Source organism: Cyanistes caeruleus, chromosome 1 (assembly GCF_971803275.1).
Source record: "Cyanistes caeruleus chromosome 1, bCyaCae1.hap1.1, whole genome shotgun sequence".
Classification (NCBI taxonomy): domain Eukaryota; kingdom Metazoa; phylum Chordata; class Aves; order Passeriformes; family Paridae; genus Cyanistes; species Cyanistes caeruleus.
In genome coordinates this window covers 146,985,696-147,011,949 of record NC_141701.1, presented here as the reverse complement: position 1 = coordinate 147,011,949, position 26,254 = coordinate 146,985,696, and the positions used below count along the sequence as shown (strand labels likewise).

The following is a 26,254-nucleotide window of genomic DNA, read 5'->3' as shown; positions in this document are numbered from 1 at the left end:
AAATACAGAAACAGGGGATGGAGATGCCCTCCCAAGCCTCAAAGTTCATACCCTGATCTTACACTCTAAGTAACAAAAGAACTTTCTCCAAACTAGCACCAAAAAATGGCCCATTTCAAATCAAGGGTCTCATTAAAAACTCTTATGTAAGACTGAGCAAAGCAGACACTAAACCAGAACATTATTTTGAACTACGGAATTTTCTAGTGGGAGCAATTATTGTACTGCTAATGGCATTAGATACTTATTTGAGGGTTTTTTGAGCTGCAGCCAGGGCTCCAAAGTCAAGGTTTAGTTCTGTGCTATTACAAGCCTGCCCCCCTTGCTGGAGGGAGGCAAAATAAAGGGAATAGGGGAAGTCTGGAAATGTGCTCCCTTTTTTCACTGGAGTAAGGTGGGGTTACTTGGCAGTCCCCAGCTTGTGCTCCACTGAAGAATACCAGCTCTGATTTTCAGACACTTTGTTCAGACTTTCAACTGCAATCAATGAAACATGGAGATAAAAGCAAGGGTTTTGATTAATTAGTCCCAGATACATCAAGATGAATAACCTAAACCTCGCACGTCAGAATTAGCTATTGCTTTGGTGCTGTCTTCACCCTGAATATCATCTGTGAAAGTTAAAAAAGCTTTAGTTGATTCATTGGAGTACTAGAAGGAGACTGGCTAACTGACTAAAAGTCAGGGTGGGTTTTATAAATCTCAAAAAAAGGCATTATGCACTACAGGCTAAATCACAACAGCATTTTTGTAATTTCTGCATAATTTTTGCTGTTTCTGGGCAGATGCCTGTCCTAGCCAACAAGAAACTGCTCAGTAGGATGTTACTGTGCTTTTAGCAAACTGCTCCTTGCTGTTTCTCCTACCCCATTTTCCACAAGCACCTGGATCTGCTGAAATTCAAAATGAACAAAGAATTAAACCAAAGTGAAGCCAAGCAGTTCTGCACTATGCTGATCTAAATAACTGCACTGCAATAAACCTCATCCGCCACTCCCACAATCTTCTAGTGATTGTTGTGTGTGCTTCAGGTATCTGGTTCCCCTGAGGAATGTCTGTGGATGCTTATGTAGAAGTTGAGGTCTTATTTTATGCCTTTACAGTCTTCTGCCATACAATTGTTTAAATTTATCACTCTACCTTATACTTTGTCAAATAAATACAATAAAACTGAACTTTTCCGTACAAACTAACCTGGCCAGCACCAGACAAAGCTCTGATCTGAGAGAAGTTAAAGCCTGAAGACTTCATCTTTTCCAAGATCATATCCAGAGCCTACAACAACAAACAGAATCACGAATGACAGTAACGAGCTATCAAATTATGCATACTCACAATCTGGAATTAAACAGTAAATTCATGTCATCACTGATAAGAGTTCATTGGCAGATAATGAAAAATTAGTTAATGACTATGGACTTCTCAAAAATCTGCATAAATTAATTTATTAAGTGAGAGTCCATAAAAGAAAAGTTGAGTCACACGGGAAAAATAAGATCTTTAAAGAAACTGAATCACAAAGATCCATTCTTTGAATCCTAAATAAGAGGCAAAAATTAAAGAATTCCAATTAATTGAAAAGCACTTTAAGAGTGCTAGACACAAAGCAAGATTATCTTTTTCTGTTCTTACTTTTGAAAATCCATGAAATCTTAATAGGGTACACCCTGCACCCCATCCTACAAGATGATAAGCTCAATATCAGTGCCTCCAGTGTCAACAAATTCACAGATTGTATAACAGATGGATAATTAAAGTGATTTTAATATGTGATTTCAAGCATCTAGGTAAATTTTGTTCTTTACACATTTTCCTGAAGTTTAAAACCAAAAATTAATCTATTTTTGAATAGTTTAATTTAGAACAGCATTTCCCAGACTCTCTTGACAAATGAACCACTGCAAGACTTCCAAAGAAACATCATATATACCTATCTCATCATATTATTAATTTAATAATTACAACAGTTCCTCTTCATTATGGTTCAAAAAACCAGCTGCAAGCAAATTTACCAAACCTTTGTCAGCTACTGTGGATCACCAACTGGGGGTTCTGTGACCTTTCAAATATTTTAACAATTCAAATCCCTCTAGTGAGACAAATTTACATAGTACCATGTAAGTGTTGCAGAATCTGCACAGAAGTAAGGAAGGCCTTATTTTAAAATAGAAAAAAAATTTGTACTTCAAAATAAACATCAGTCAAAGTTACCGTGGATCAGTGAATAAATTGCCTTTTCACCACTTACCAGTTGTAACATCAACTGGTGAGCAAAGCTTATTCTAAACAAAATAGTTTAAGTAACCTGGGAGCTATAAAAACACAGATTTCAGGAAGGCAAAGTGACAGCTGCCCTATTTGTGTATGAGGGGGAAAAAAACAGTCTTTATTTCAAATGAAGAAAAGTCAGGAAGGAATATCTCACACATAGAATGCTGTAATAGTAGTGAGTGAAGAAATAAACAAAAAAAACCCATCAAAATGTTAGCAATTTCTACTATGTTTGTTGATAGCATTACTATTTGCATACCAAAGACATAGAACAACACTTCAAAGAAACAGAGTGTAAGCAAAAGGACTATGTTGATTTGAGTGATGGGTTCCACTATTCTCACAATAAACTTTCATTTCTGTAACAGCAAGGAAAAATTTGATCCATATAAAGGCTGTTCATACCTTGACCCACATAAGCACTGGTGAAGTGACTGTCAGTCTGTCACTGTGAATATAGACTCCACCTTGAGTCCTACAGAAAAACAGGATTTTCTCTTGGTAAATTCAGCAAATTTTTTTTTTTTTCTTTGCCAAGCACAGTTCTTCAAGTTCATTAATGACCAAAGAGAATTTGCAGTGCTTTTATGTTAAGAGCACAGATCGGTGTTTGAAACATAAAAAAGTAAAAGCCAGCTCCTAGGAGGTGACACGTTTGACCCAATTGCAAAGTAAGTGATTTTCAAGGAAAGGCCCTGATCCTGAAGATCTGGGATAGAATCCATTGCTGATACTGCTCATGGGCTCCATGTAATTCATAGTTATTTCTGTCACAATTAGTGACTTGAACCTCAAAGATGAAGTTCAATTTTTGCTGTTAAACCATCAAGTAAATAAATGTGTATTATAGAAACTTGTGACTGGAGGATGACATTTGTCAATTCTAGCCTATTGTTTAAGTAAGCAAATACTGTCATCCTATATCTTAACAACTGAATTTATCTCCAAATGCCTTTTAGATGCTCCCCTCATGCAATTTACATGCTGTTCTGAGAGCATCCCACCCACTCATGTCCACAAGTCTGAAGTGCCAAAAGAAAATTAATGGTTTATTTACACATAATATTTCAGGGTATATTTACTTAATTTATTTCCTATTGGGAGCTCTTGTTACATTTAAATGCAAGGAAGGAAAGAGCATATACTACCCTTGCAGAGTGAGAAACAGACATGACATGGCATGACATTTTCTATTCCTCCTACATATCAGTGAGACCAAATAGGGTAACAGTCCCCCCACCCCAATCTCCAAAGCTTTATTATTACCCAAGTAAAATATAAAATATAAAATATAAAATATAAAATATAAAATATAAAATATAAAATGCCTTACTTAAATTCTGGAAGGTCCTTATCAAAATGAACATTATCCTCGTAAATGACTCTCAGCTGTTCATCAATAGCAATGACTTTCAACTAGAAGATATAAAACAGGAAGTTAACAAAATCTAGCAATAATTGAATAGCACTGATGACTCATTTATAATAATTTAATTCTCACAGACAAAATGAAAAAAAAAAAAAGAAAAAATCACCCCAATCCATATAACTCATTGAAAGTAGGGCATAATTTTACATTAAACAAGTTATTATGTGATTTTCCAGCATGACACCTATTCAGAAACATGTGGGTTTGTTTGTTTGTATTTTCTTTCTCCTGTAATGCACAAGATTGGGCTACAGGCATGTGCTAAAGAACAGCAAACATATTACCAGGTTCATAGCTTGCATCACAGTAGCCAGTTTTTCCAATTCCTTCAAAGAATACAGTATCTTAGATTAAAGGCGTCATACACCCTCCTTTTTTGTCACCTCCTTTTTTTGCCTCATCTTACCAAGGAACCTTACAGACCCTTTAGGGTATCTTGAACTTTCCCTGCTCCCCAGATGGTGAGCAAATCAAACTCTGCCCATTTGGCAAAGCTCAGAGGGCATTACATAAATGTATTTTGAGCTACTGCAAAAGAATAGCAACATGGCCAGCTCCATAAAGCTGAGCCCTCTTGTAAGCATGAATTAGAAGGGTACCACAACCTTTCCTCATCTGTCTTTATTTAAGTTCACCTAGTTCTGAAGAAAGACAGTAAGAGCTGAGAAGAAAAGCAAGAGGGAAGCTCACATTCTGTGCCTATTTCAACCATGGGGAAAGTGCAAACTTCTGCTAAAGGAATTGATAAAAAAAAACCTACAAAGGCTGTCATTTCAAGGAGCTACATTCAAATAACAAGGCCATCCCCATTTTTACCACAGTAGTGTAGAGCCATTATCTATGCCCTGGCACAACTCATTACCAATCTGCACTGGCTTAAAAATGGCTCTGACCCACTGCAGCCTAATTGGCTCTCTGCTTGCAGCACGTCCCCGTGAAAACACTTGATCAACCTAACCTGGATGTGTCTTTTCAAGCTCCTAAACTTCAGCACAACCATAATGGTGATTTATGCTTGAGCACCTATTTTTAACATATTCAAGCCTCTGCACAACTTGGGCAGAGTTTCTATTTGCAGTGCAGCAATACCCAGCTGTGCCAACAAATCAGAATTTCAAGCAGAAACCTGAGCATCCGGGTTCACAGTCTTGATTAGCACGAGGACATTGGGAAACCAGGTTTGGGTGTGAATCCCAGCTCCCAAAGCAGCAGGCAGAGGGGTCTTCATGCAGCCTGCACATAGAGAAGGGCCACAGCACTATTCTGCAGGATTTAACAAATCCTTAGCAGGATGGGGAAGCAGGACACATTTGGACATACAACTCACTGCTTCAGATGGCAAACAGAAAGGGACAAAGGTGAAGGGGATATGGGAACCAGGTACATGCACTGTGTGGAGGACATGGACATCTTAAAACACACAAATAGCTTAAAATTATTATGGCCAAAAGCTAAAACATAGGAAGTTCCACTTCAAAATGAGGAAGAACTTTGTTACATTGACTGTGGCAGAGCATTGGAACAGGATAGCCAGGAACGACATGAAGTCTCCCCCTCTGGAGACATTCCAAACCCACGTGGACATATTCTTGTGTCACCCGCTCCAAGTGACTCTGCCTTGGCAGGAGGTTTGAACTGATTATCTGCAGAGATAATCACAGACTCACGGAATCGGTCAGGTTGGAGGGACCACAGCGGATCATCTGCTCCAGCCTCCCTGCCTTAGGAGGCTCGTCCCTAAACACACGGCACATGATTCTGCATAGACATCTACTATCTCCAGTGGCGGAGACTCCACAACGTTTCCGAGCAATCCAACCCTAAGGATGGTGCGATCCCGTGAATAATTTGTTCTCAGGCGTGTCGGGCTGCAGCGGGTGCGAGCCCCGGGCGGGGAGCAGGAGAGCGGGGACGGAAGGCGCGGGGAGGGGACGGAAGCGGCCGAGAGAAGGAAGGCCTGGCCCAGATCTTGCTCGGCGGCCGCGGTGGAGGGGGGAGAGCCGAGCGCATCCCCCGCACCCCGCCGGGGCAGCCCCCGTGCCCGCAGCCCGGGTGCGCCCGGAGCCGCAGCGGGCAGGGTCCGCAGCAGCCGGGGCGCCCCCGGCCCCGCCGCCCGGCCGAGGGAGGGGAGAGCACGGGAGGGGCGGGGGAGGTGCGCGGTACCTGCTGCGTGCTGAAATCCCAGCCCAGGTAGCAGGGAGCGGCCATGGCACGGCACGGCCCTCGCCGGAGAGCTGGGGCAGGGACCGGGAAGGGACCGGGAAGGGGGCGGCTCTGCCGGCCCGGCCTTCCCGGGCAGGAGCCGCCGGCCCAGCCCAGCGGAGCGGCAGCACCGCGGTTAATGAGTGCTCAGGGAGCAGGGAGCGGGACGAGCGCTCCATCCCTCGCACGGAAGAGCTCGGGGGCGATGTGGGGGTGGATCGAGGCCATGGTGGGGTGATGCTGCCATGGGATTGTCCCGAACGCGGGCCCGGTCCCTGCTGCGCAGCCCCAGTTCACACACCGGGGCGAGGTGATGCTGTCCCTCCGTTATGGTTTGCGGGGTAACCCGCAAAAGGCCGGCGCACAGGTCACAGTTAAACCTTTACACTGAGTATACATTTTAACAAAAGCGGCAGCTTTCATTGGTTACAAATTACGTGACTTTTCCCTGCATCCGAGTTTGCGTCCGTTTTGAGCAGGTGGTCCATGAGTTGATGGTCGCAATTACCCACTGCTGTAATCACTTTTCCCTCAGTTACTGCTCAGTTCTGCTGAATTCACTTTTGGTGGCTCTTGTCCAGCCCATTAATCTTGGGACTGTCTTCCCTTTCCTTAAAACAGCAGATTAGCCAAGCATACGGAATTCACAATGTAGTTGTTTAATCATAACTGTCCAGCTAAGCTATGGCTAGCAACTCAAAACAAAAAAAACCAGAAAAAAACCAAAAAAACACCTGCAAAGTTTGACACAAATCCTTGTTCAAATCTTGAGGGGCTTGGGATCAGGACGATGGGATGGTGGGATGATGTGATGCTGGGTCACACCATGGTGCCAGGGTGGTGCATGGGGCAGCTGAGCACAGATAACCAGCACCAATACACGGGGACCCCCAATGGAAGCACCCAGACCAGTGAGAGAACACCAGAGCTGCCATGCAGGAATCACCCAGGAACCAGAAACAAATCAAAATGAGCAACATCAAGCCACAGTCCCAAGGAATTAATTAAATTTTAATATCCCATTACTGCGATTAATATCCCACAGCCCTGTTGTGGTATCACACTCTAATCAGCACAAACACACACAGCATTCCATTAGAAAGCACAGTATTGTTACTTTGGTTGAAGTATTGTTTTCTAGTTTGCCTTTTTTCACTTGGGAGGGCTGGGGAGGTTTTAGGATTTTGCATTATCTGCCGTAGCATGTGACAAGCAAAGTGGCATTCCTTAACCAAAAGAAGACTCATGTGAAATACACTTCCATTCCACAGTCAAGGCAGTATCTCAGCAGAGCCTTAATGAAGTCAAATAGGTTTTGCATGCCCAAGATCTTAAACTATTTTTACAGTACAAACACTTAATTTGAGATAGCTCAGGTGGTCAGAGCATGGTGCTAATAATGCCAAGGTTGTGGCTTTGATCCCTGTATGAGCCATTCACTTAAGAGTTGGACTTGATGATCCATGTGGGTCTCTTTCAACTCAGAACATTCTGTGATTCTAATAATAAAATATTATAAAATTTCGTCATGGACTGAGCATTTAAAAATATATTCAGTGATTTCCAAAGCCCTAACACCCACAGACTTATACTTTCAATATTTCTAGTTATTGTTGTGAAGAACAACCTTTAGAACAATGGCCCACCATGTAGTGGTGGAATTTCCCTGCCCCTGAAGAGCTCATGCTGGATGAACCTGTCCTGAACAAAGGTCTCACTTAACCAGTGGCTGTGAAGGAAATAAGGTTTTTGAAATGTTACCAAGAACTGTTTCCTCAGTGTAATTTATACCAGAATAAAGGATCAAATAACACACAGAAGCTGGGTTTTTTATTAATGCTGAATGTGGCTGGTAAGCCAGAGAGGAGAGGTTTGCTCAGCCCTTTCATTGGCTGCAGTCTCTGTAAACAATAACAGATTCAAAGGTTGAGGCTTGAAGGGCTGCAATTTTCAAAAGATTTGAAAAAATGAATAGAAATTTAAGTCTGTAAGTCTGAATATAAAGAACAATGAATGACTTCTGAAAAGGAGAAATTTGTGGATTTTCATTTTTTTAAAGGGGGTATTGGCTAGTAGAAAGGGAACCAGAGTTTATAAATTTAAAAAAAAAAACAAAAAACCTTTTGATATTCTTTATCAGAATATCCTTCTGATATTCTTCAGCAACCAGATCAGAATACTCCCAAAAAACCAAGAAATTGCTTGACTTAAACAGCACAGAAAAGCTGGGGCTGGAATAACCTCCCTTGTATTATCAGTCTCCTTGATTAGGAACAAGGGGCCAAGACAAGTCAGGAGGAGAATCCACTGAAGGACAACTTGGGAATGTTATTTTTGCTGCTTTCACTGTTCATGTTTCTCAAAAGAAAATAAGGAAGTTTGGAGAATCAATGCCTTACCCAGTCACTCTGTTGCCCACCTTTTTATCAAGACAGCATTGTCTCAAATTTATTTTGAGTTTGGAATTATTTGAAATTTATTGTTTGAGTATGGAAAATGTTCATTGCTGCTGTTCTTTCTGGACTTAAATTCATGCCTACAGATACTGCCATAACTTCCAAAAATGTTTCCTGAAAGCAAAGAAGGTTTAGCTGTGCATTTATCAGTGAAGTTGCATTCATGTACTAGTGATGTTTTAGCACTGACAAATCCAGAATTTCCAGAGGGGATGGACAAAATCCCATTTATAATTGAAATGTCACCACTGCAGATTAACAGCTTGAGGCAAAGCACAGATTAATCACTCAAGACACATGGAGCAGAGTAAAGGGAAAAGCAAGTTATTCACCTTTTCCTATTAACTAGTTTCTGACCTGATGGAGAAGCAATATTTCCATGCTTTCCTAGGCCCCTGGCTGTTTAGATAAGTTACAACTAGGACGTCAATTAAAGCTATTTTTTCTTACCTCACTGTCAAGTTAACTGCAACTGCACATTTATATCAATTCATTGCAAACCATAAATTAACTGTATTCCAGATTCCTACATACTGAGATTTTTCACTTTTTATTCTCACTTCCAGTATCAAAACCTCCCTCTGATCTCAGCTGCACCCTGATACGAACTTAGATTTAACTGCACTCTTCAGCTTTGCACAGGGGAACTCCTTCAAAAACAGTGATAGCCTAAATTCCAGGCTTCATTATCATCACATCATCTGAGACATGCCAAGCTAAAGAGCAGATAGACCAGACCTTTGCTATAAATTAGGATGACTGTATTGACAGCAGTCCAGCTAATCTGATTTATACCAGCTACATAATTTAATGGGATGTGGAAGGACTCACACCTTCACAAGAAGCCCATAGGCAACTACAAAGCTAACAATCCTTCTGCTTCCAGAAGTAGATTTTGGGCACCTAACTAGCTATTTTAAGTAGCAGGGCAGCCTAGTGTTTCCAAGCCCCGAGCAGGTATTTCACACTGGGGAATCAGCGTAGGTGGGCCCAGCAGAAACAATGGGACAGGTAAGAGTCAGTGCAAATAGAGACTTAAGTAATGAACATGCAATAAACCACAGCAGCCCATGTCAGTACAGGCATTGATAAGTCTGCCAGCACAATTATCCTTTTCCCAACAAGAAATCTTGTGGCTCTTTAATTAGCCTCAGAAACATTAAACACAGTTAGCTGGGTCAGATGCAAGCCAGACTTTTTGCCAAGTAACCTGAGCCACCTGCACTGCTGCTAATGAGGTGGGAGATGTTTACAATGTTAAGCTCCAAGTAACACAACAATAACATATTAACACATCACGTTAAAAAAGAAATAATCTCAGCCTGAGCACTAGACCTACCTGCTAGAACAAAATCTGAACAATGGCAATGCTCTAAAGGTCATTCCCTTTCTACTCAGCATTGCAAGTACTCTTATCACAAAATCCCCAGCAATGTTTAACCAAGTACTGAGAATAAAAAATACCACAGGACCATAAATTAGTAGATGAAGTTTCTATTTTATTGAGATGGCATTGTAACACCAAAAGTGTTTTTCTTTCCCTAAATATGTATTTATCTGTTGAAGTTATTTTTGCACATGATCTTGTGGTAAACATTATATTTGTCTGTACCTCCAAATGCAGTGGAAAGTCTTATTATTCACTCTTTAAGAATAAGAACTTGATGCTTAAAAGCAATGTATTGAGGTGGGTGGTTCTTTACTGACTGTACTGTGAGCACCTGAATGTAAGGCAGAACTTTGTTGCTGTGCAGGCTGCCCAGAGTGGTTGTGGAGTTTCCCTCACTGGAGACATTCCAGGACCATCTGAACACAGTTCTGTGCAATGTGACCTTGGGCTACCCTTGACCAGGGATGTTGGCCCAGATGACCCACTGTGGTCTCTTCCAACCTAACCCACTCTGTGATTCTCTGAAGGCACGTACAAAGATCCAGCAAAATCCCTGTGAATGAGTTCCACAAAACGAAGCCCAGAGCACAGTTGTTGCACAGAGACTAAAAATGTAGATTATTTAAGTATAGTAATTACTCCACAAACTCACTGGCTGATTTAATTTTTTGACATGTGCATATTCAATATGCCAGGTGTGGTACTGCATTAACCAGTTAAGGCCCTTTATAGAAAACTCATGAGGAACTGGTGCAGGATTCCATATAAAAGCATGCACGAGCACACAAATAATGGGTAGGTAGAAGAGAAGAATTTAAATGATGGCTCAACTACACAATCTCAACAATACCATCAGTTTCATGGGCATTGGTCAATTTGCAGCTTCTATTTGATCATGTACTGAAAATACTCCTGTTTCCCTTCCATTGAATTCAGCAGATGTTTTGATTTCAGTGGGTACTGAATCAGGCACTATGGAATTGTATCTGGTTTTATATACTCTAGTTTTACAGATGTAATTTCCTTGACTCAATTAGGCTACCAGTGATTATGAAGTGCAGTACAAAGTCCTCATGAGATTTCTGCATGGAAGAGAAGTAAAGGATGCTTCTGAATAACAAATTATTTTTAGGATACTTCCCTCCTCTGCACGAACTTCAAGTCCACGTTCATTCTCACAATAGTAACAGTCCTCTTTGGAGGGCTATCCTAACTACAGCCATTTGCAAGGCTTATTAAAATTAACTTATGCACCCAGCAGAGTTTCTTGACAATGAATACCAAAGTAGTTTGTGTTCTAGTGCTCAAAAGCAAATATCTCAGAAGCAAGATGGTGTCATCCAGATAAAACTTTTCATTAACAACAGATTAACCACTTCTTTCACCCTGTACTTGATCCTTATCAAACTTCACTTACAGATAAGTACATCTTATTGATTAAAAGCAATCAAAGATAAACTCATTCCTCCTCAAACAATGCCTGAATTGGAAACTAATAAGGGACAAACCTTGCTCTTTTCAGCACCATCCTGCAACGACAAAAAATCTTCTTGCAGTCAAAAGTGAGTCAAAATCCTGTAGTTCTTAGGTGAAAAAATCAAGGCAGAAAAGTTATATAGCTTATACAATTTGTTTTAGAAACTGCTTGAAATTCCCACAGAATTCCTATATGCCTATTATGTTTCCTGGGAGAACAAATAACCACAGGCTGTTTTCACATCCCAGAACTGTAGCCTTCATAACTCCAGGGATAGAAAACAGTCAGAAAATTAGTTGGTATAGAAGAGTAACGCATGGGCCGGAGTTTATCTGTCTCTGTCACTTCAGCCCGCACCAGGAGTGGGTCACTCACATCCCCGGGAGCAGGATGACCCAAGGTGTGACTAGAGCACCTGCTCTACGGCTTTTTGGCTGTCAGTCTGAGCTCTGAGGAAGCAAGGACGAGAGGGAGGTCTTTTTCATGGGGTAATAGAGGATTTATTGCTCTGGGGAATCTTGGGGGAAAAAGACAGAAAATGCGAGCGTGAAACAGCTGAAATATGGAGGCGGTTCAAAGGGAGGGTACAAAGCATCAGCTAATTGGAGATATCCTGGGGAGGGTAAAAGGCAGGGTTCACAAAATCATCTTCCAATTTGGGAGGTAGGAGAGGAAATTGGGTCATATGGACTAATGAAACGTCGAAATTTAGGAGATTTCACAAGTGGAATCCCAAGCATGTGGTAGGCCTAAAATAGGATTGACAGGAGACTCAGGGTAGATTGACAATGTGGGGTGTGAAGGTCTGGGCAGGACGGTAATTTGGACCAAACCATCAACTTGGGCAACAACAGAACATACCATTGACAAGAAACACACTACAACAGAACAGAAGGATGCCAGGGGAAATGTGTGGGAAGATTTCAAAAGTTTATTTGTTTAAAATCTCTAACTGGTAAATATGTTCAGTCTCTTCTTAAACTTGCCTCTGCACATTGTCACTTTTAAAAGGGAATTTCAGAAACTCTTGGTGGGCAGGGATAGCAGAGCTGTGAAATGAACAATTCCTGACCCTCAATTTTGGAGGCTGGTTGTTTGCCCAGGAGAGTTTCCAGTCCTGTCAATGAGACAACCAACAGAGGGAGCAGCCTTCTAACAAAGCAAATTTCAGCATTTTTGTTTACTTTCTGTAGCAACTAACACTCCAAAGGAATATAATTTAATCCTCAGCAAGTGAAGACAGAGGAAAGGGGGTTTTAAATGTTTCTTATGTCAGGTACAAAAAACACATACAGAACATCTGCTGCATTTAGCTCCTCATGAGCAGCACAACTGAATTTGACATGCAGGAATACAGTAACTTCTGTTTGACCACATTTACCATCCACAAAATGAAAAAAAAACCAACAAAGAATGTGGTTCTGCAAAGGAGACTGTACAGCACCAAGCTCCTCACACCTGTAAAGCCAGATAAGTGAGTACTAAATCATAGACTCACAGGATACAAGGTTGGAAGAGACCTCAAGGATCAGCTGGTTCAACCTTTCTTGGCAAAAGCATGTAAAGTACAAGATATTTGGTATGAAACCTTCAGTGTTAACTTGGTTCAAGCCTTTAGAGACACTCAGGCAGAGTGCAGGATCAGAGATATTTGGTATATGCCTTCCTACACACATTACCTAATTATATTTACCTAAAGACACAAGGAATAAAACGGGTATTTAGAATCTTATCAAGGAAATGTCAAGATGGACTACATTGAACCCAAGCTCACCAAACCTTCAGAGGGATGTGAACAACAGCTGGTCCCTTCCTTTGACATACTTGAACCCTTTAGGTCTGAAAACACAAGAAAGATCAGATAATAGGAAACATCTCAAGATCATTTTGAAAACTTTCATCATGGGATCCTTCACCCCATTAGCAAGGACACGATGAGAGCACCAGAAATAATCTTGCACCATCAGAAAGTCTTGTGCTCTACTCACAACAGCCGTAACTGGGGCATGCTTTAAGGCTGTGCTTTCAAACAATAGAAATGTGTGTGCTCTTATCAAAAATCTCACTAAAAAGTAAACAATTACTATTGATTCTACTAATACTTTCTGGAATCCAAATAATAGCAGCCACCTTGTTTCTATCTTTTTTTGTGTTATTACATTTTCTAACAATAAAACAGTCACTTTCTTACACTCCAAGACTGCACTTAAATAAAAATTTTAAAGGCACTGTAGAAAGCTAGAAAAAGGGGATTATCACAGTTTCTTTGATTTTCTTTTTCAGTGCCAGTTAAAATCTACAGACATTTGTATTCTTTTTAACCTCCATGAACAGTGCTGAACATGTCTATAATTCAGTACACGAATATTATGAATAATATACCTCTAGTCTCAGGTGTGCAGTAAAACCCAGTGTTACAGGAAGTGCATTCAGTCAGTTAACCATTGTGAGCACTTTTAATTATCTTTAAATCAACAATTATTCCTAAAAGGTCCTCCAAACAATTTTTAATAAAAAACTAATTTACTACACAGAAATTAATTAGTATGAGATAAAATTAGTTGCATCTTTTTAAATGAGATTTTGCAACCAAGGTCAAGGGCAGTAAACATCTACTTCAGGTTCTAAAAGCCACAGCTTTTGGATTATGAAGTATTCTCAAATTTTTTATTGCCTCAAGGAAATGAAGAATTGGTTCCATTGTGATGGAAAGAAAAGACTTAAGGGAAATACGGCACTTCAGAATTCAGTGGATAATCAAGTGAAAACCACTCAGATGATGTTTTGATCAAGAATTTGTTCAATTAAAAAAGAACAAGTTTTGACACAAACCTAATCATGGCAATAAATTTTCAGAACCTATAGTGCTGTTCAGAGATACATGTGTCTGTGCTAGTAAATGGCTTGGCAGCTTAAACTCCTCAGCAACATAGAGCAACCCAAATGGAGATCTCTAACATTTCAGTCTCACTCCAATAGTGCCACCTGCTGCGTACTGGGAAAGTGTACAGGGCTCTGGAGCTTCAGGGAACTCAATTTAAAGATTGACTGGCTGATTTAAAAAGAAATCACATGGTGTGCATGTATGACAATAGGAATTTATTTTTATTTATGAGTAATACCTAAACAGGCAATACCTAAAAGGAAGTTGTTCCACTATCATGTAAGAACAGAACCTGTGGGTAATCTGTTTTCAAGTTTATCCCAGTGGCATAATAAGGATTAACTACAGCAGCTCACTACACATCAAAGTCACAATTAACCTCATGTACTTTCTGATGTCATGCAGATTAGAGCTGCAATTCATTTTATTAATCATATCCTGGTTGCAAATTTTTCACAAAAAAACCACACACACATATATATGTGTGTGTGTATGTGTGTGTGTGTGTGTGTGTGTGTGTGTGTGTGTGCGTGCAGACACAGAGATATGCCTTGATGGCAAAGTGTACCTGCACATACACACACACAAACCCATACACACCTCCAGAGACTGATTCAATCACATCTCAAATCCTGTGGGCAGTTTTGGGCCTGTCACGACAAGAAAGACATTGATGGAGCGTGTCCAGAGAAGAGCAACTGAGCTGGGAATGGGCCTGAAGTGGGGGCTCAGTCTGGAGAAAAAGAGGCTTGGGGGGACCTTCTCACCCTCTACAACTCCCTGACAGGAGTTCACAGTGAGGTGGGGGTCAGTCTCTTCTCTTGGGTAACAAGGATGAGAGGAAATGGCCTCACATTGCACCAGGAGAGGTTCAAAATGGATTTTAGGAAAACTTTTTCATGGAAATGGTTATAAACCATTGAAATAGGCTGCCCAGGGAAGTGGTGGAGTCACCATCACCAGAAGTATTTACAAAACACTTGGGGAATGGCACCTGAGAACATGGTTTAATGGTGAACATGGTGGTGGCTGGGTTGACTTGCAGGTTTCTTCCAGCCTTAACAATTCTGAGAAGACTGTTCACAAGTTTTCCCTGAAAAGCAAACAAACTGCCATGTATATGGGATTGGCTGAGCTAATCCTGTTTACAGTTCCTCTGTTCTGCTGTACCACCTGGACTCATTCCCTTTGTTTCACCAGCCATCTGGCTCTTTTACCTGGTTTGTGGCTCTGCAGTTTACCTGTGCTTGGGAGGAGACTGACTTGTATAAACCATTCATGTGACTACATGTGATGGCTTTTCCGTGATCCTGAGGGAATGGCACAGCACAAATAATTAATAGTAATTTCTGATCTAATATGAACTCGTTACATGTTAAATGCTCTTCTAATGAGAAGCCAAGCTCACATCCCTGAAGACAGAGCTTATGTTTCAGGTTTAAGGATGCTATCCTAGTAATTCCTCCTGCCACACACAGGAAGGCTGCACAAGTCACTTTCACAGGAGGTCAGAGAGTCAAATAGTGTGACTGGAATTTTAAAAAGGTTGGGTAACTTTTATGACCATTAATAATGTTTGTATTGAATGCCAGCTCAAACTGTAATGAAGTTAATTGAATCTCCTGTCCCAATGTATAAGGCAACCGCCTGAAGGTCCAGAGGCAGACTCCATGTGACAGCAGCTCAGAGCCCTGGATAAACAAGGCAATTGAGGCACTGCTTGCTGGTAGCAGGTGTTTGTCACTGCTGAAGGCAGAGTTTCAAAGTATATCTAACAAAGCCAATTGTTCTGTACATCAGAACAATTCTAACATGATATGTGCTTTTCCTGAGGTACAGAGAAGCCAACTTCAAGACTATCCACAGGGTTTGACAGAGTACTGTGTTTACTGTTCTCTCCCCGGCTAAGGCAGGAAAGGACTGAGCTGAGGTAGGTAACACAACTGTAAGACACAAGCATATTGGGAAGGCAGGAGTAATTATTGACAAGTCAGCTACAGCAAACTTACACATGTGAGCCTGCTAAGACTTCCCAGAACTCTGTGCACTGCATATCTAGAGTCTTGTCACCTGCAGACACAGAACTTCCAAGGGGATTCCCAGGATCTGCAGGATTTCAGCCTGATTCAGTCACTCGTTTACGAAGCAATCCAAGGAACATGAAGGAACAAGTGAACTATCTCAGCTCAGGCAACTGGGAAGCTCAAGTGTGTTGAACAGTCTCAGCTGCAATGTGTCAAGCTCCTGCCAAAAGCCTCCTCTGAAATCAGCCTCCTCTGAAATCAGCCACTGCAGCACTTTGGGCACATCAGCAGATTCCTGCTACAAAATGCACACCAGCCTGCAACAAACTGAACTTTTACCCTTTCCCAAATAGGAAAGGGCCCAGAATTTCTGAAGAAGGAAGGAGGCTTGGTTTATGTCTCACAATGAAGATGTTCAGTAATACCTAAAAGTTAGTCAGAAACCTGACTAAAAATAGCAAAGAAGTCTTCCTAGTTATATGAGTCAACCTGCTGAGGGTTTACTACTTTCATTAGCTACGGAATATCGTGACTACATAATCTGTATTATCTTTATAACTTTTTTAATCAATTGATACAACCTCTGCTCATGTCTATTGTTGTTTAATGAGTCTTAGTAAATGGCATCTTTTTCTTTTATATATGTTTTATAATAACATATTGTTGTTTCTCAGTATTTTGTCAGAAAACAATACTTGGAATTTATTACTCTGTTCCCTGACACCGTCTAACAAGAAACTTTTCTTACCAGAGTGTAACACATCTGTTACAGATATGTTACATACATACATGGTAACTCTTATTACCGTGTGTGCACACAGGGAATGTAACCATTTCAACTACGCAGATGTAACTGTAGTAGCACAACTGATTTTTATAGAGGGGATTTAACATCTTGCCTGGTGAAGAGGAAGTTGTGTGGAGACCTCATTGCAACCTTCCAGTGTCTGAAGGGAGCCTACAGGGAAGCTGGAGAGGGACTTTGCATCAGCATTTGTAGTGACAGGACAAGGAGTAATGGATACAGATTGATAGATGGGAAGTTTAGGCTGGATATTAGGAGGAAATTCTTTACTGTGAGGGTGGTGAGATATTGGAAGAGGTTGCCCAGGAAGGCTGTGGATTCCCCAGCCTTGGCAGTGCTAAAGACCAGGTTGGACAATTCCTTGAGCAAGTGTCCCAGCCCATGGCATGGGGACCTGGGACAAGATGGTCTTTAAGGTCCCTTTTAATCCTTAACATTCCATGATTTTATGAACTTCTCCTGTGCCACAACAGCACCACAAACCTGTGCAAGTTTTCATAAGTGAGTGGTTATTACCAGTCTAACAGGTACGGTTTATGTCCTTCTAGACACAAACTCTTCTCAGCCAGAAAAATAAAACATCCCCTCACAAAGTATCTTGAAAAGAGACCAGTGGATAAAAAAAAGCCTACTGTCAAAGCAATAGGAATGCTATCCATTTCTAAGAGAAACTACCACTTTCTTTCACTCAAGGCAACTTCAAACCATTAATCTTCTGTACAATTCCACTGACTTTAACTCAGCAGGTTAGAGCTGATCTAATAACACCAAGGTTGTGGATTTGATCCCTGTATGGACCATTCACTTCAGACTTGATCACCCCTGTGGGTCCCTCAGAACTCACTATATTCTGTGATTCTGTGACCTCTGTTGTGCCTGATGGAAGATACTGCATCTGGAGATGTTTGCACAAACCTATCTAAGCCTACACTTCAAGCAATGGAGATTCACAGTTCTAAGAGTATCACAGGACCTGAAGCCCAGAAGATGGGAAAAAGCATCGTGGAACCCACTGCTGTTTCCTCTGGCCGTACATCGCATTGTCCATTGTGACAAGTGCCCGCCTGGCTCCCGTGTCCCCACACCCCGGGTTCCATCGGAACCCACTGCTGCTGAGCCCCCGGCCCCGCCGCTCCGGACCCTTCGCCTCAAGGACAGCAGCTCTTACCTTGCTCCTGGGGAGGAGCTCAGGGAGCAGCTGGCTGGATCCCCGAGCATCCCCCGGAGGCTGTGCCCATGCCATGGGGTGCAGGTGGGTGCCCGGGGCTGCTGCAGGGCAATCTCAGCTCAGTGGGATGCTTTGGTGCCTCCGCTCTCCTAGAGTGTCAGAGCTGTGCCCAGTGCCTTTCCTCCTTGTCTTTAGGAAAAGTCAATGCTGCTTTATTAATCTGCATTTATTAGCCAACTATCCTGACAATTCTCTGCCCCTTCCATCAACAGTTTGGCTTTCCAGCCTTATTTCTCTACTTGGTTTATGCCACACAAAAGGTAAATTGTCTGTAGAGGATGACATTTTAGTTGCAAAAACTCTGTCTTGCATTAAAAATGGCTCTTAGGAAAGAACCCTGACTGTATATTCAAATTACTTTTGAGATAGTCCTTTCAAACTCTTACCAAAAATGTGTCACTGCATGAAAATGAGCAGATGCACGATTGTATCAAAATTGCAGTTTAACAGCAATTTTTTTTCACATACTAGTGTCTTGGGCCCTTGATGGACCTATTTCATGGACAAAAACTTGCAGTACACAGCCCCAGCAAAACTTTATACTTTACCTGATAGCCACACATTTTTCAAATTTTTGCCTCATTATGAGACAATACTGTTAAAATTTCATTAAGTTTTAAAATTTAGCTTACCATGCATTTTAAGAGTTTGCTCAGCTGTCATTAACAAAATTATTATTTCTTTAGTTTATTTCATTTTACAGAACAGCAGAAATCCTGAATGTATCAGAGTAAGGCATTCATGTCTCCAGTCTTCCTATTCCAAGTGTTGCTGGCCTGTATTTTTTTGACTCTGCACCCTGGCCTGAATACTTTTAACATATTATTTGAAAGGCAACAATAAGCACAAAAATATGAAAGCTTAATAAATACTCTCCTCCCATCCCACTGCCCCAAGAAACATCAGCAAGAATGTAACTGAAAGTTAAGGAAGAGGGAGTGGAGGGGGAAAGACACAAAATACACAGGAAAAAAGAAAAATATTTCCCAGGTGGAACTCCTGGCCTGGGGATGCCTCCACAACAGCATGCCTTTAAGAATTAGCATTGCTACATAAACCAGTATTACCCAGCTTTTTCTGCTCTTGTCTGTGTTCAACGAGGGTTTGTACTTCACTGTTTTTTTTGGCAAAGGTTCATATGCTCACAACCTTAAGTAAACATTAAATCCAGCTATGCAGACCTGATCGTGAACTCTTGTATGCAGGAGCTCCGGGCACTCGGCATGAAAACAACCTGAGTGACATCCCCAGCTTCAGTGCAGAGCAGACAACTCCCAACACAAGTCACTGTGCTTGGAAAAGTTACTCCTTCATTTAGGAAGATTTCAGATGCTTTGTACTTGATTTGCCTTTTTTTGCCTGCACAATGAAGGAAATGTCCTGCTTCTGCTTGACTTTTTCTTCCTTGTTGGAACAGATGGTGAAGGTTTACAAATACGTGACTGGTATTTTTTCAGTGACTCATAGCTCAGAGTCACAGGTTTCAGAAGGTGACAAGAAGCTCACCAAGATGGATGTAAGCATACTTGAAGAGCAGTATGACCATATAAAACAGAAGCAAAAACTGCAACACATTATTGTATATAAAACAGGTATGCTTATATTTGTAGAAAAAAATGCATATGTAATGTAAAGATGATTTCTTTAAATCTTTAATAACACCTAGTTTGTTCTTTTTGTCTTCAGCTTCAAGAAAGGTAGAAGTAAATTCCTTTTCTGTCATTTTGGGGTTTTATTTGTTTTGCTGAAAGGTGGTTTTACATTTATATCAATAAGCTTCATGTCAGTGAAATATTATTATGTATTTGAAACAAATGAACATATTTGAGGTAAGGTTTTACAGGTTTTATATCAGTAAAATAAAGTTCTAAACATAAATAGTAAACCTTACAGTAACCATGTTCTTCATGTCTACGGTAAGTGTATTTGTGCAATGTTTTCTGTAATATTTCTGCTCTCTTGAATGCTTCCATCAGAACCAGCAATTCTGGGTCACCTTTCCCTTTTTCCCATCTCTATCTGTGTAAAGAAAGACTACAGGAAGCAATGGCAAATATCAAGTAACAAGCACAAGTTGGGGTTTTGTTAAGAAATAACTTTGATTAAAAGTCATAGTGGGTAGCTAAGATACAAGCTTTGAGCAAAAGGTACTGTTTTGGAAGTATTATCAGTGCACATTGCTTGGAAAGTGTATAAATAGAAAAACAAGTAAGAATATGTATCACTCATCTACCTACCATGTCAAATTTATATTTTTATAAATATAGAAAGATTTTATATAAGAAACATACAATTATTTTAAAGTTGTTGGTTAGACTACTGCTGACAATACTACACCGATACATTAGCTTTCCAAGTTAAAGTGATATTAAGAATACTAAGAAAACTTCATGAAGTTGTCTTCTGAATTTAATTTTAATATAAAACCCATGCTTCATTCACCTCTCATACTAGTATTTAGCTCAACAAATGTAGAACTTAGGTTATTTAATTCTTTACATTTTCCTCTATGTTTTTCAACAGTTCTAGAATTTATCTGTGTAAGACTTCATGATCAAAACAATCAGAAAAAAAACATGTAATTATGAACTATGCAACAGATTTGCTTCTGCAGTATTCTTTCACCCAAATGTTTTGAAATTCTCATGCTAAAAGAATTAAAATCTCTGTGAGGAAGAAAAAAAATATATATACAAGCTTATTTTATCAGGTATCAAAAAACAACTAATTTGAAGACAAAACAGCCCATCTAATCAGTTATAGGAAAAATATGTTAGTTGAAGAAAGGGAGAAGAAGCCTTTATTCAGATTAATTCAAATGAAGTTTCAGATATAATGAATGTAATCAGAGCAGATTTTTTGCAAGGCCATTTGAAGATTAAAATATGTAAGAAAGTAGAACCGCACAGTTTCTGGGGAGTTTAAAATGTAGTAAGGTTAAAAATCCACATATGAATATTTTTATACATGTGCACATTCCCCAAAACATTCACAAAACCACATACCCTGCTGCACTGAACTTCTATCTTCAAACTATCTGTGTGAAAAGAATTCATGTCACTGTTAGAAGCAGTTGGAATTTGGGTAATTTTTGTTATGCTGAGTATTCAAGGTCCTAAAAGTTTATCTTACACATTCCTGTGTAAGCTGGGAAAACCTATTACATGGCTCAGCACTTTGCACCTGTTACATGCAACAGTTTTCAGGAATATGTGGAGCAGAAATGAACATTGCCATATCAGGACTGCCCTACATTACCCTGAAATTCCAGGTAGTTCCAAAAGGCAGTCCATGTATGTATCAGTGATTTGTACTGACAGCAAATTGTTTCCCTACCTAGAGGGTAAAATTATGGCTGTGCTGGGAAAGGGGTGCCAACAACAGCACCACCACAAACTCCACACATACACACAAACCTCAAAGGCCAGACACACAAACCCTGATGGAAGAGGAGCACCTTCAGTCCCCCATGGTATTAAAAGTCCCTGCCAAAGGTTGCTGTTCTTACCAGTAATACCCTGCTTTGCTCCTGCCTGGCAGAGCAGCTGTCCTTCCATGGAACCACAGGGACTTTGACAAACTGTAGGTTTGTTGCACCACAGCTGGAACAGTAATTCCAAGTTTTCCAGAGGACTTTTAGCTTTGTATGTCACTTCCTGCCTCCAGGAGTCGTGAAATCATAGACTTTTAGACAGAATTTAAGACCCTCTAACTTCTCTATTTTTTTGACAGAGGGGTTAGTAAAGAAGAAGTCACCTGAAAATAACTATGTTCTGTTTCTTCCCCAATACACACAGCCACATTCATGCTTCTGCCCACTCCTGATTATTTGAGAACAAAGACCATGACAAGATTTGAAAGGCACCAGTTAGGGAATAATACAGCAATGTATTCATTACTTATTGGCTAAGAAGCTGAAAACCAGTATTTACTTTAGGAATTAAGTGGGAGTATTCAGCACATGCAGTCACAAAAGAATAAATACTGGGGCAGAAATCCCTTCCAAGTACTTCCCAAGCTAACTTGAGATAAGATTAACTTTTGCCACTCCAGAAACCTTAAAAAAAAGTATCTATTAATGATGACAGCATATGGCCAGATGGTAAACAACTCTGCAACAAGTCAAAATAATACACAATTTACATGGAGAAAAAAGAAAGACAGAAAAACAGAAAGTCTGTATAAAGCCTTATTGAGAAGGTTGAACAGTGCTGGAGGTGTGTTAATTCAACACCCAGTGGCTCAGGACTATCGCATTTCTATCCAAGGTCATTGCTCAATTTTGTGTGCTGCACCTGTAGTCAAGCAAGGAATTAAATCAACCTTGAACTAAAAACCAGTGCACACTATTCAAATTGGACTAGATTTGTCACTCTGAACTTTCTGATCAGCTCAAGACAGAACATAGTTATTCTGATGACCAGTTCATAAGGTTCTAGATGTTCTGATGTTGCCTATCAATGTCAGTCCAGCCAAGAGCACGGTTAACATCACAAGAACATGCAAAGGTGCTTCACCTCAGTCTCTCAGTTCCATTCTCTCTTGGTTTTTCTCTTACATACAGAGAATAAGCCCTGGTTTTCACAGCTTGGTGCTACACTGTGCTGTTCTACAGAACACACAGGGCTCTGATTTGCACTCTTTTTGTAGCCAGCCAAGCTCAGCTTTATTTCTTGGATGAAGTCCAGTCATAACTTTGATTCTCACTGTTGCATGGTAGAGAATTGTGTGTTTTTATCTCTCTGAGTGGTGTCACCCTAAGAAATTCTGTTAACACACCTCACTGTACAGACAGATGCACAAACACACCTGTATCTCAAAGCTCTGCACGTGCCTCAGTCTCCTTTCTCCCGGTAACGCGGCACGAGAACCAATGTGGCCTGACATGGTTCTCCCTCCCAGCCATGCTGCAAAACAGCTCTTATCAGATCAACCCTTCATGGCCAAGGACCAGAAAAAACTCTGTGATATTATGCTGGGGTTGTTGTTTCAGCAGTGGGAGCCAAAGGCAGCAGAGAAAGCCATTGCTTAGCAAAATCCCTGTTGTACAGGTTCATCTACTGCCAGTAAATCAGCTGGGTCTGACATCTCCTAACACTTATTTGTAAAGATGACACAAAAGGCAGCTATAAAGCAGAGGTTGTATGTTGGGTTTTTGTGCAGGCAGCATCCTACTCACACTAGCTTCATTTCAAATTCAGGATTACAATCCTTTTAAAACAGCTGTTCAGAGACACTCAAAATATAATCAGCACTCTTCTATGTCTACTTTTCTCCCTTTAATGTGTTTCAGAACTTACACTGCAACAGACACAGTCACTGTAACTCAATCCTGTAAATAAAGCCAGCATTCTGCACAACCCCTGCTTTAAGCTGTATTTGTACCAACTGAAGTATATTTCATTAGTGCCAATGGATTATCTTTAGTGTAATAGATCAGTTTCTGTTCATTTTCAAGACACAGAAAACCAGCCATGTCCACAATTTGATGACTGCTACATGTAATTAAAGTAGCATTAGCATTTCTGTCCCTAATATCTTAAACATTTTTAAAAGTAACTTTCATAGTGCTTTAGAAATAAGGTTATAGAAGAATAAAAAAAAGGAGAGCAGAATCTCTCCAACTGTTACAGCTACTCTATACCTTTCACAGAGGAAGCAGATTCCTCTAAATTATCAGTCAGGCAACACTAGTGTGACAAGCTACTTACACAATTTATACTGACTGGAATAGTGAAACTGCAATAAAATATTAAAATACAAGCCTGTAATGTTCATGATCCCTCATTAAGAAAAGGAAGACATTCACAACTTGTTTCATCTGGAAATAGTCACAATATTATTAAGCTGTGAATACAAACTTCAAACAATATCAAACAGAACATTTTTGTCTTTCAAATTACAGCACTTGCCAACACACTGTGCAAGTCCCTACTCACCTTAAGAAGTTTTGCTTACAAGCAATTAATTACTGAAAGTCAATTCTCAATCTGTGCTGTTCATGAGTCTTAGAGTACCAGTTAGATCAATATTGGCTTGATGAATTTCCATTTTCATTTGACTAAAACTAGGATACCATTTATGCCCTCAGAACTGCAAAAGCAAGCATAAAGTAGCTCTACTCCTTAACCTGGCATCAAAAGAACTTGCACTACTCTCAGCCACTGAAAGAAAGAGCACAGCTAAAACTCATGTTAAAGCTTTCTAGATGAGTTTATGCTGCAGAAATCATATCCTTGATTTTTGCCACCATAGTAACACGCACAAATGCATTTCTCCTGCAGGTGGACATGAATATGTTCTGCCAGAATCAATGGTCAACCCTGTTCTAATTAATAAGAAAATTAAAAGATCAAAGTCATATAGAGGAGATGTTCCTGTCAGAAAGGTTACACTGGACACAATCAACAGCGGCAACTCAGAAGACGACTTGCTATGGCGCATCCACCTGGGAACTCACTGCCTGGGGCAGGCCCCTGGACAAGGAGATTCCTGGGATCTTTCCCATGGCAAAAGCACAGCATGGAGTTTTGACAACCAGAGACTGATTTCAGTGGGAAATGGCACACCACAGACCATGGAATCAGCAGGAGCAAGTGAACTGTCTCAGCTCAGACAACTGGGAAGCTCAAGTGTGTTGAACGGTCTCAGCAAAGAGAACAGCTGCAACATTTCAAGCTCCTGCCAAAAGCCTCCTCTGAAATCAGCCACTGCAGCACTTTGGGCACATCAGCAGATTGCCGCTATAAAATGCACACCAGCCTGCAACAAACTGAACTTTTACCCTTTCCCAAATAGGAAAGGGCCCAGAATTTCTGAAGCAGCAAGGAGGCTTGGTTTATATGTCTCACAATGAAGATGTTCAGTAATACCTAAAAGTTAGTCAGAAACTTGACTAAAGCTTAAAATAGCAAAATAGTCTTTCTAGTTACACAGATTAACCTGCTGAGGATCTACTACTTTTATTAGCCACAGAAGATTATGACTATATAATCTTCAATATCTTCATAATTGTTAACATATGATTTCATTATTCACTTTCAAGATATTCAAAATAATTTCTGATGTATTTTTTAAGTCAATTAATAAAATCTCTGCTCATTTCTATTGTTGTACTGAGACTTAGTAAATATAATTCCTTTCTGATACATAAATTCTATCATAATATATTTTTGGTTCCCATCTATCCTCATTGTTTCATTGGAAAACTAATGAGGTCTCCCCTTCTGCAAGATCTTTAGAGGGAGGAGATCTCTCTTGCAGGTGCTTTTCAATGACAAACAGGATCTATGTGTCACCCACTTCTGGCTGTAAGTGTTCAGACAGGTCTCTTTTCCAAATGTAGGCTTCACAAAAATCAGAGATAGGAAATGTCTCCCCACTGCAAATGGGTAGCCATGGGACATCATAATAACTGGGTTTTTTTCTTCACAGTTCAGTATTTAAAGAATGATTAGGAAGGAAAAAAAAAAAAAAAGAAGGAAAAAAAAAGATAAAGCATAGATATACCTAGTAGGTATACCAAGGAAAAATACTAGATAACAATTAGTCCATATGAAACAAGAAATTACCTGATAGGAAATACTTCAAAAACTTCATTATCCTTTGATTGATTTAGTTATCTTAATTAAACACGGACCTTAAAAACATTGGTTTTAAAGTCAGTGCAGGTTTATGCATGGACTAAGTAACTAACTCCTTTTTAAAATCTCATACAAACACTTTGTCCTTTCCTCAGGCTTCTCTAGCATATTACTGTACTTTGTACTGACTGGAACTAATTTAGAAAAGGCATTTTGCCTTTGGAGGATCTTTCAATTTAATTTCCAAGGACATTATGAAAGAGCATTTTCAGTAAGTTTTCATTTGTTAGTGGAGTAGTTTCAGTTATGAGAAAAGTTTCTACACTAAGATTTCATGAGACTGGAATATTACACACACACAATTGTCTAATGAGAAAATTATAGGTTTTTTCCTAAAAAAACTGCTAAAGCAGCTGTAGTGGGAATGAAACAGAAAAATAAAAAAAAACCCTAAAACTTCGAATACTAGGAAGTCCCACTTCTCAAGGGCACCTGATCTGCAAAA

The 26,254-nt window shown here is 40.2% G+C and overlaps 2 protein-coding genes across 5 annotated transcripts in view; one reads left to right on the top strand and one right to left on the bottom strand.

Annotated features, from left to right (window-relative positions):
* The window catches only part of XYLB (xylulokinase), a 103,444-nt gene that overhangs the window by 74,772 nt on the left and 2,418 nt on the right, over positions 1-26,254 (bottom strand). The window contains exons 1-5 of one of the 4 annotated variants that reach the window (XM_086866081.1): positions 5,864-5,959; positions 4,827-4,933; positions 3,605-3,687; positions 2,677-2,746; positions 1,195-1,275 (exon numbers count right to left, since the gene is read on the bottom strand). In XM_086866081.1, the coding sequence (XP_086722207.1) occupies positions 1,195-1,275; positions 2,677-2,746; positions 3,605-3,687; positions 4,827-4,928 (336 nt within the window). In that variant the 5' untranslated portion in view covers positions 4,929-4,933; positions 5,864-5,959. Of the gene's footprint in view, positions 1-1,194; positions 1,276-2,676; positions 2,747-3,604; positions 3,688-4,826; positions 4,934-5,367; positions 5,802-5,863; positions 6,038-26,254 lie in introns of those variants that run through there. The other 3 variants (XM_086866063.1, XM_023921965.2, XM_086866071.1) reach the window with 3 other exon arrangements.
* On the top strand, positions 18,336-25,271 carry C1H9orf152 (chromosome 1 C9orf152 homolog). Its single transcript, XM_023921967.2, has 3 exons — positions 18,336-18,426; positions 19,372-19,758; positions 24,451-25,271. Exons 2-3 carry the CDS (start codon positions 19,533-19,535, stop codon positions 25,020-25,022), a joined length of 798 nt encoding a protein of 265 aa, XP_023777735.2. The 5' UTR covers positions 18,336-18,426; positions 19,372-19,532; the 3' UTR covers positions 25,023-25,271.

Excerpts from the sequence above, each read along its gene's own strand:
- C1H9orf152 (XM_023921967.2), top strand. The coding sequence starts at position 19,533 with ATGAAGGAAATGTCCTGCTTCTGCTTGACTTTTTCTTCCTTGTTGGAA. Across the intron at positions 19,759-24,450 it reads CATTATTGTATATAAAACAG|GTGGACATGAATATGTTCTG; the intron begins GTATGCTTATAT and ends TTTCTCCTGCAG.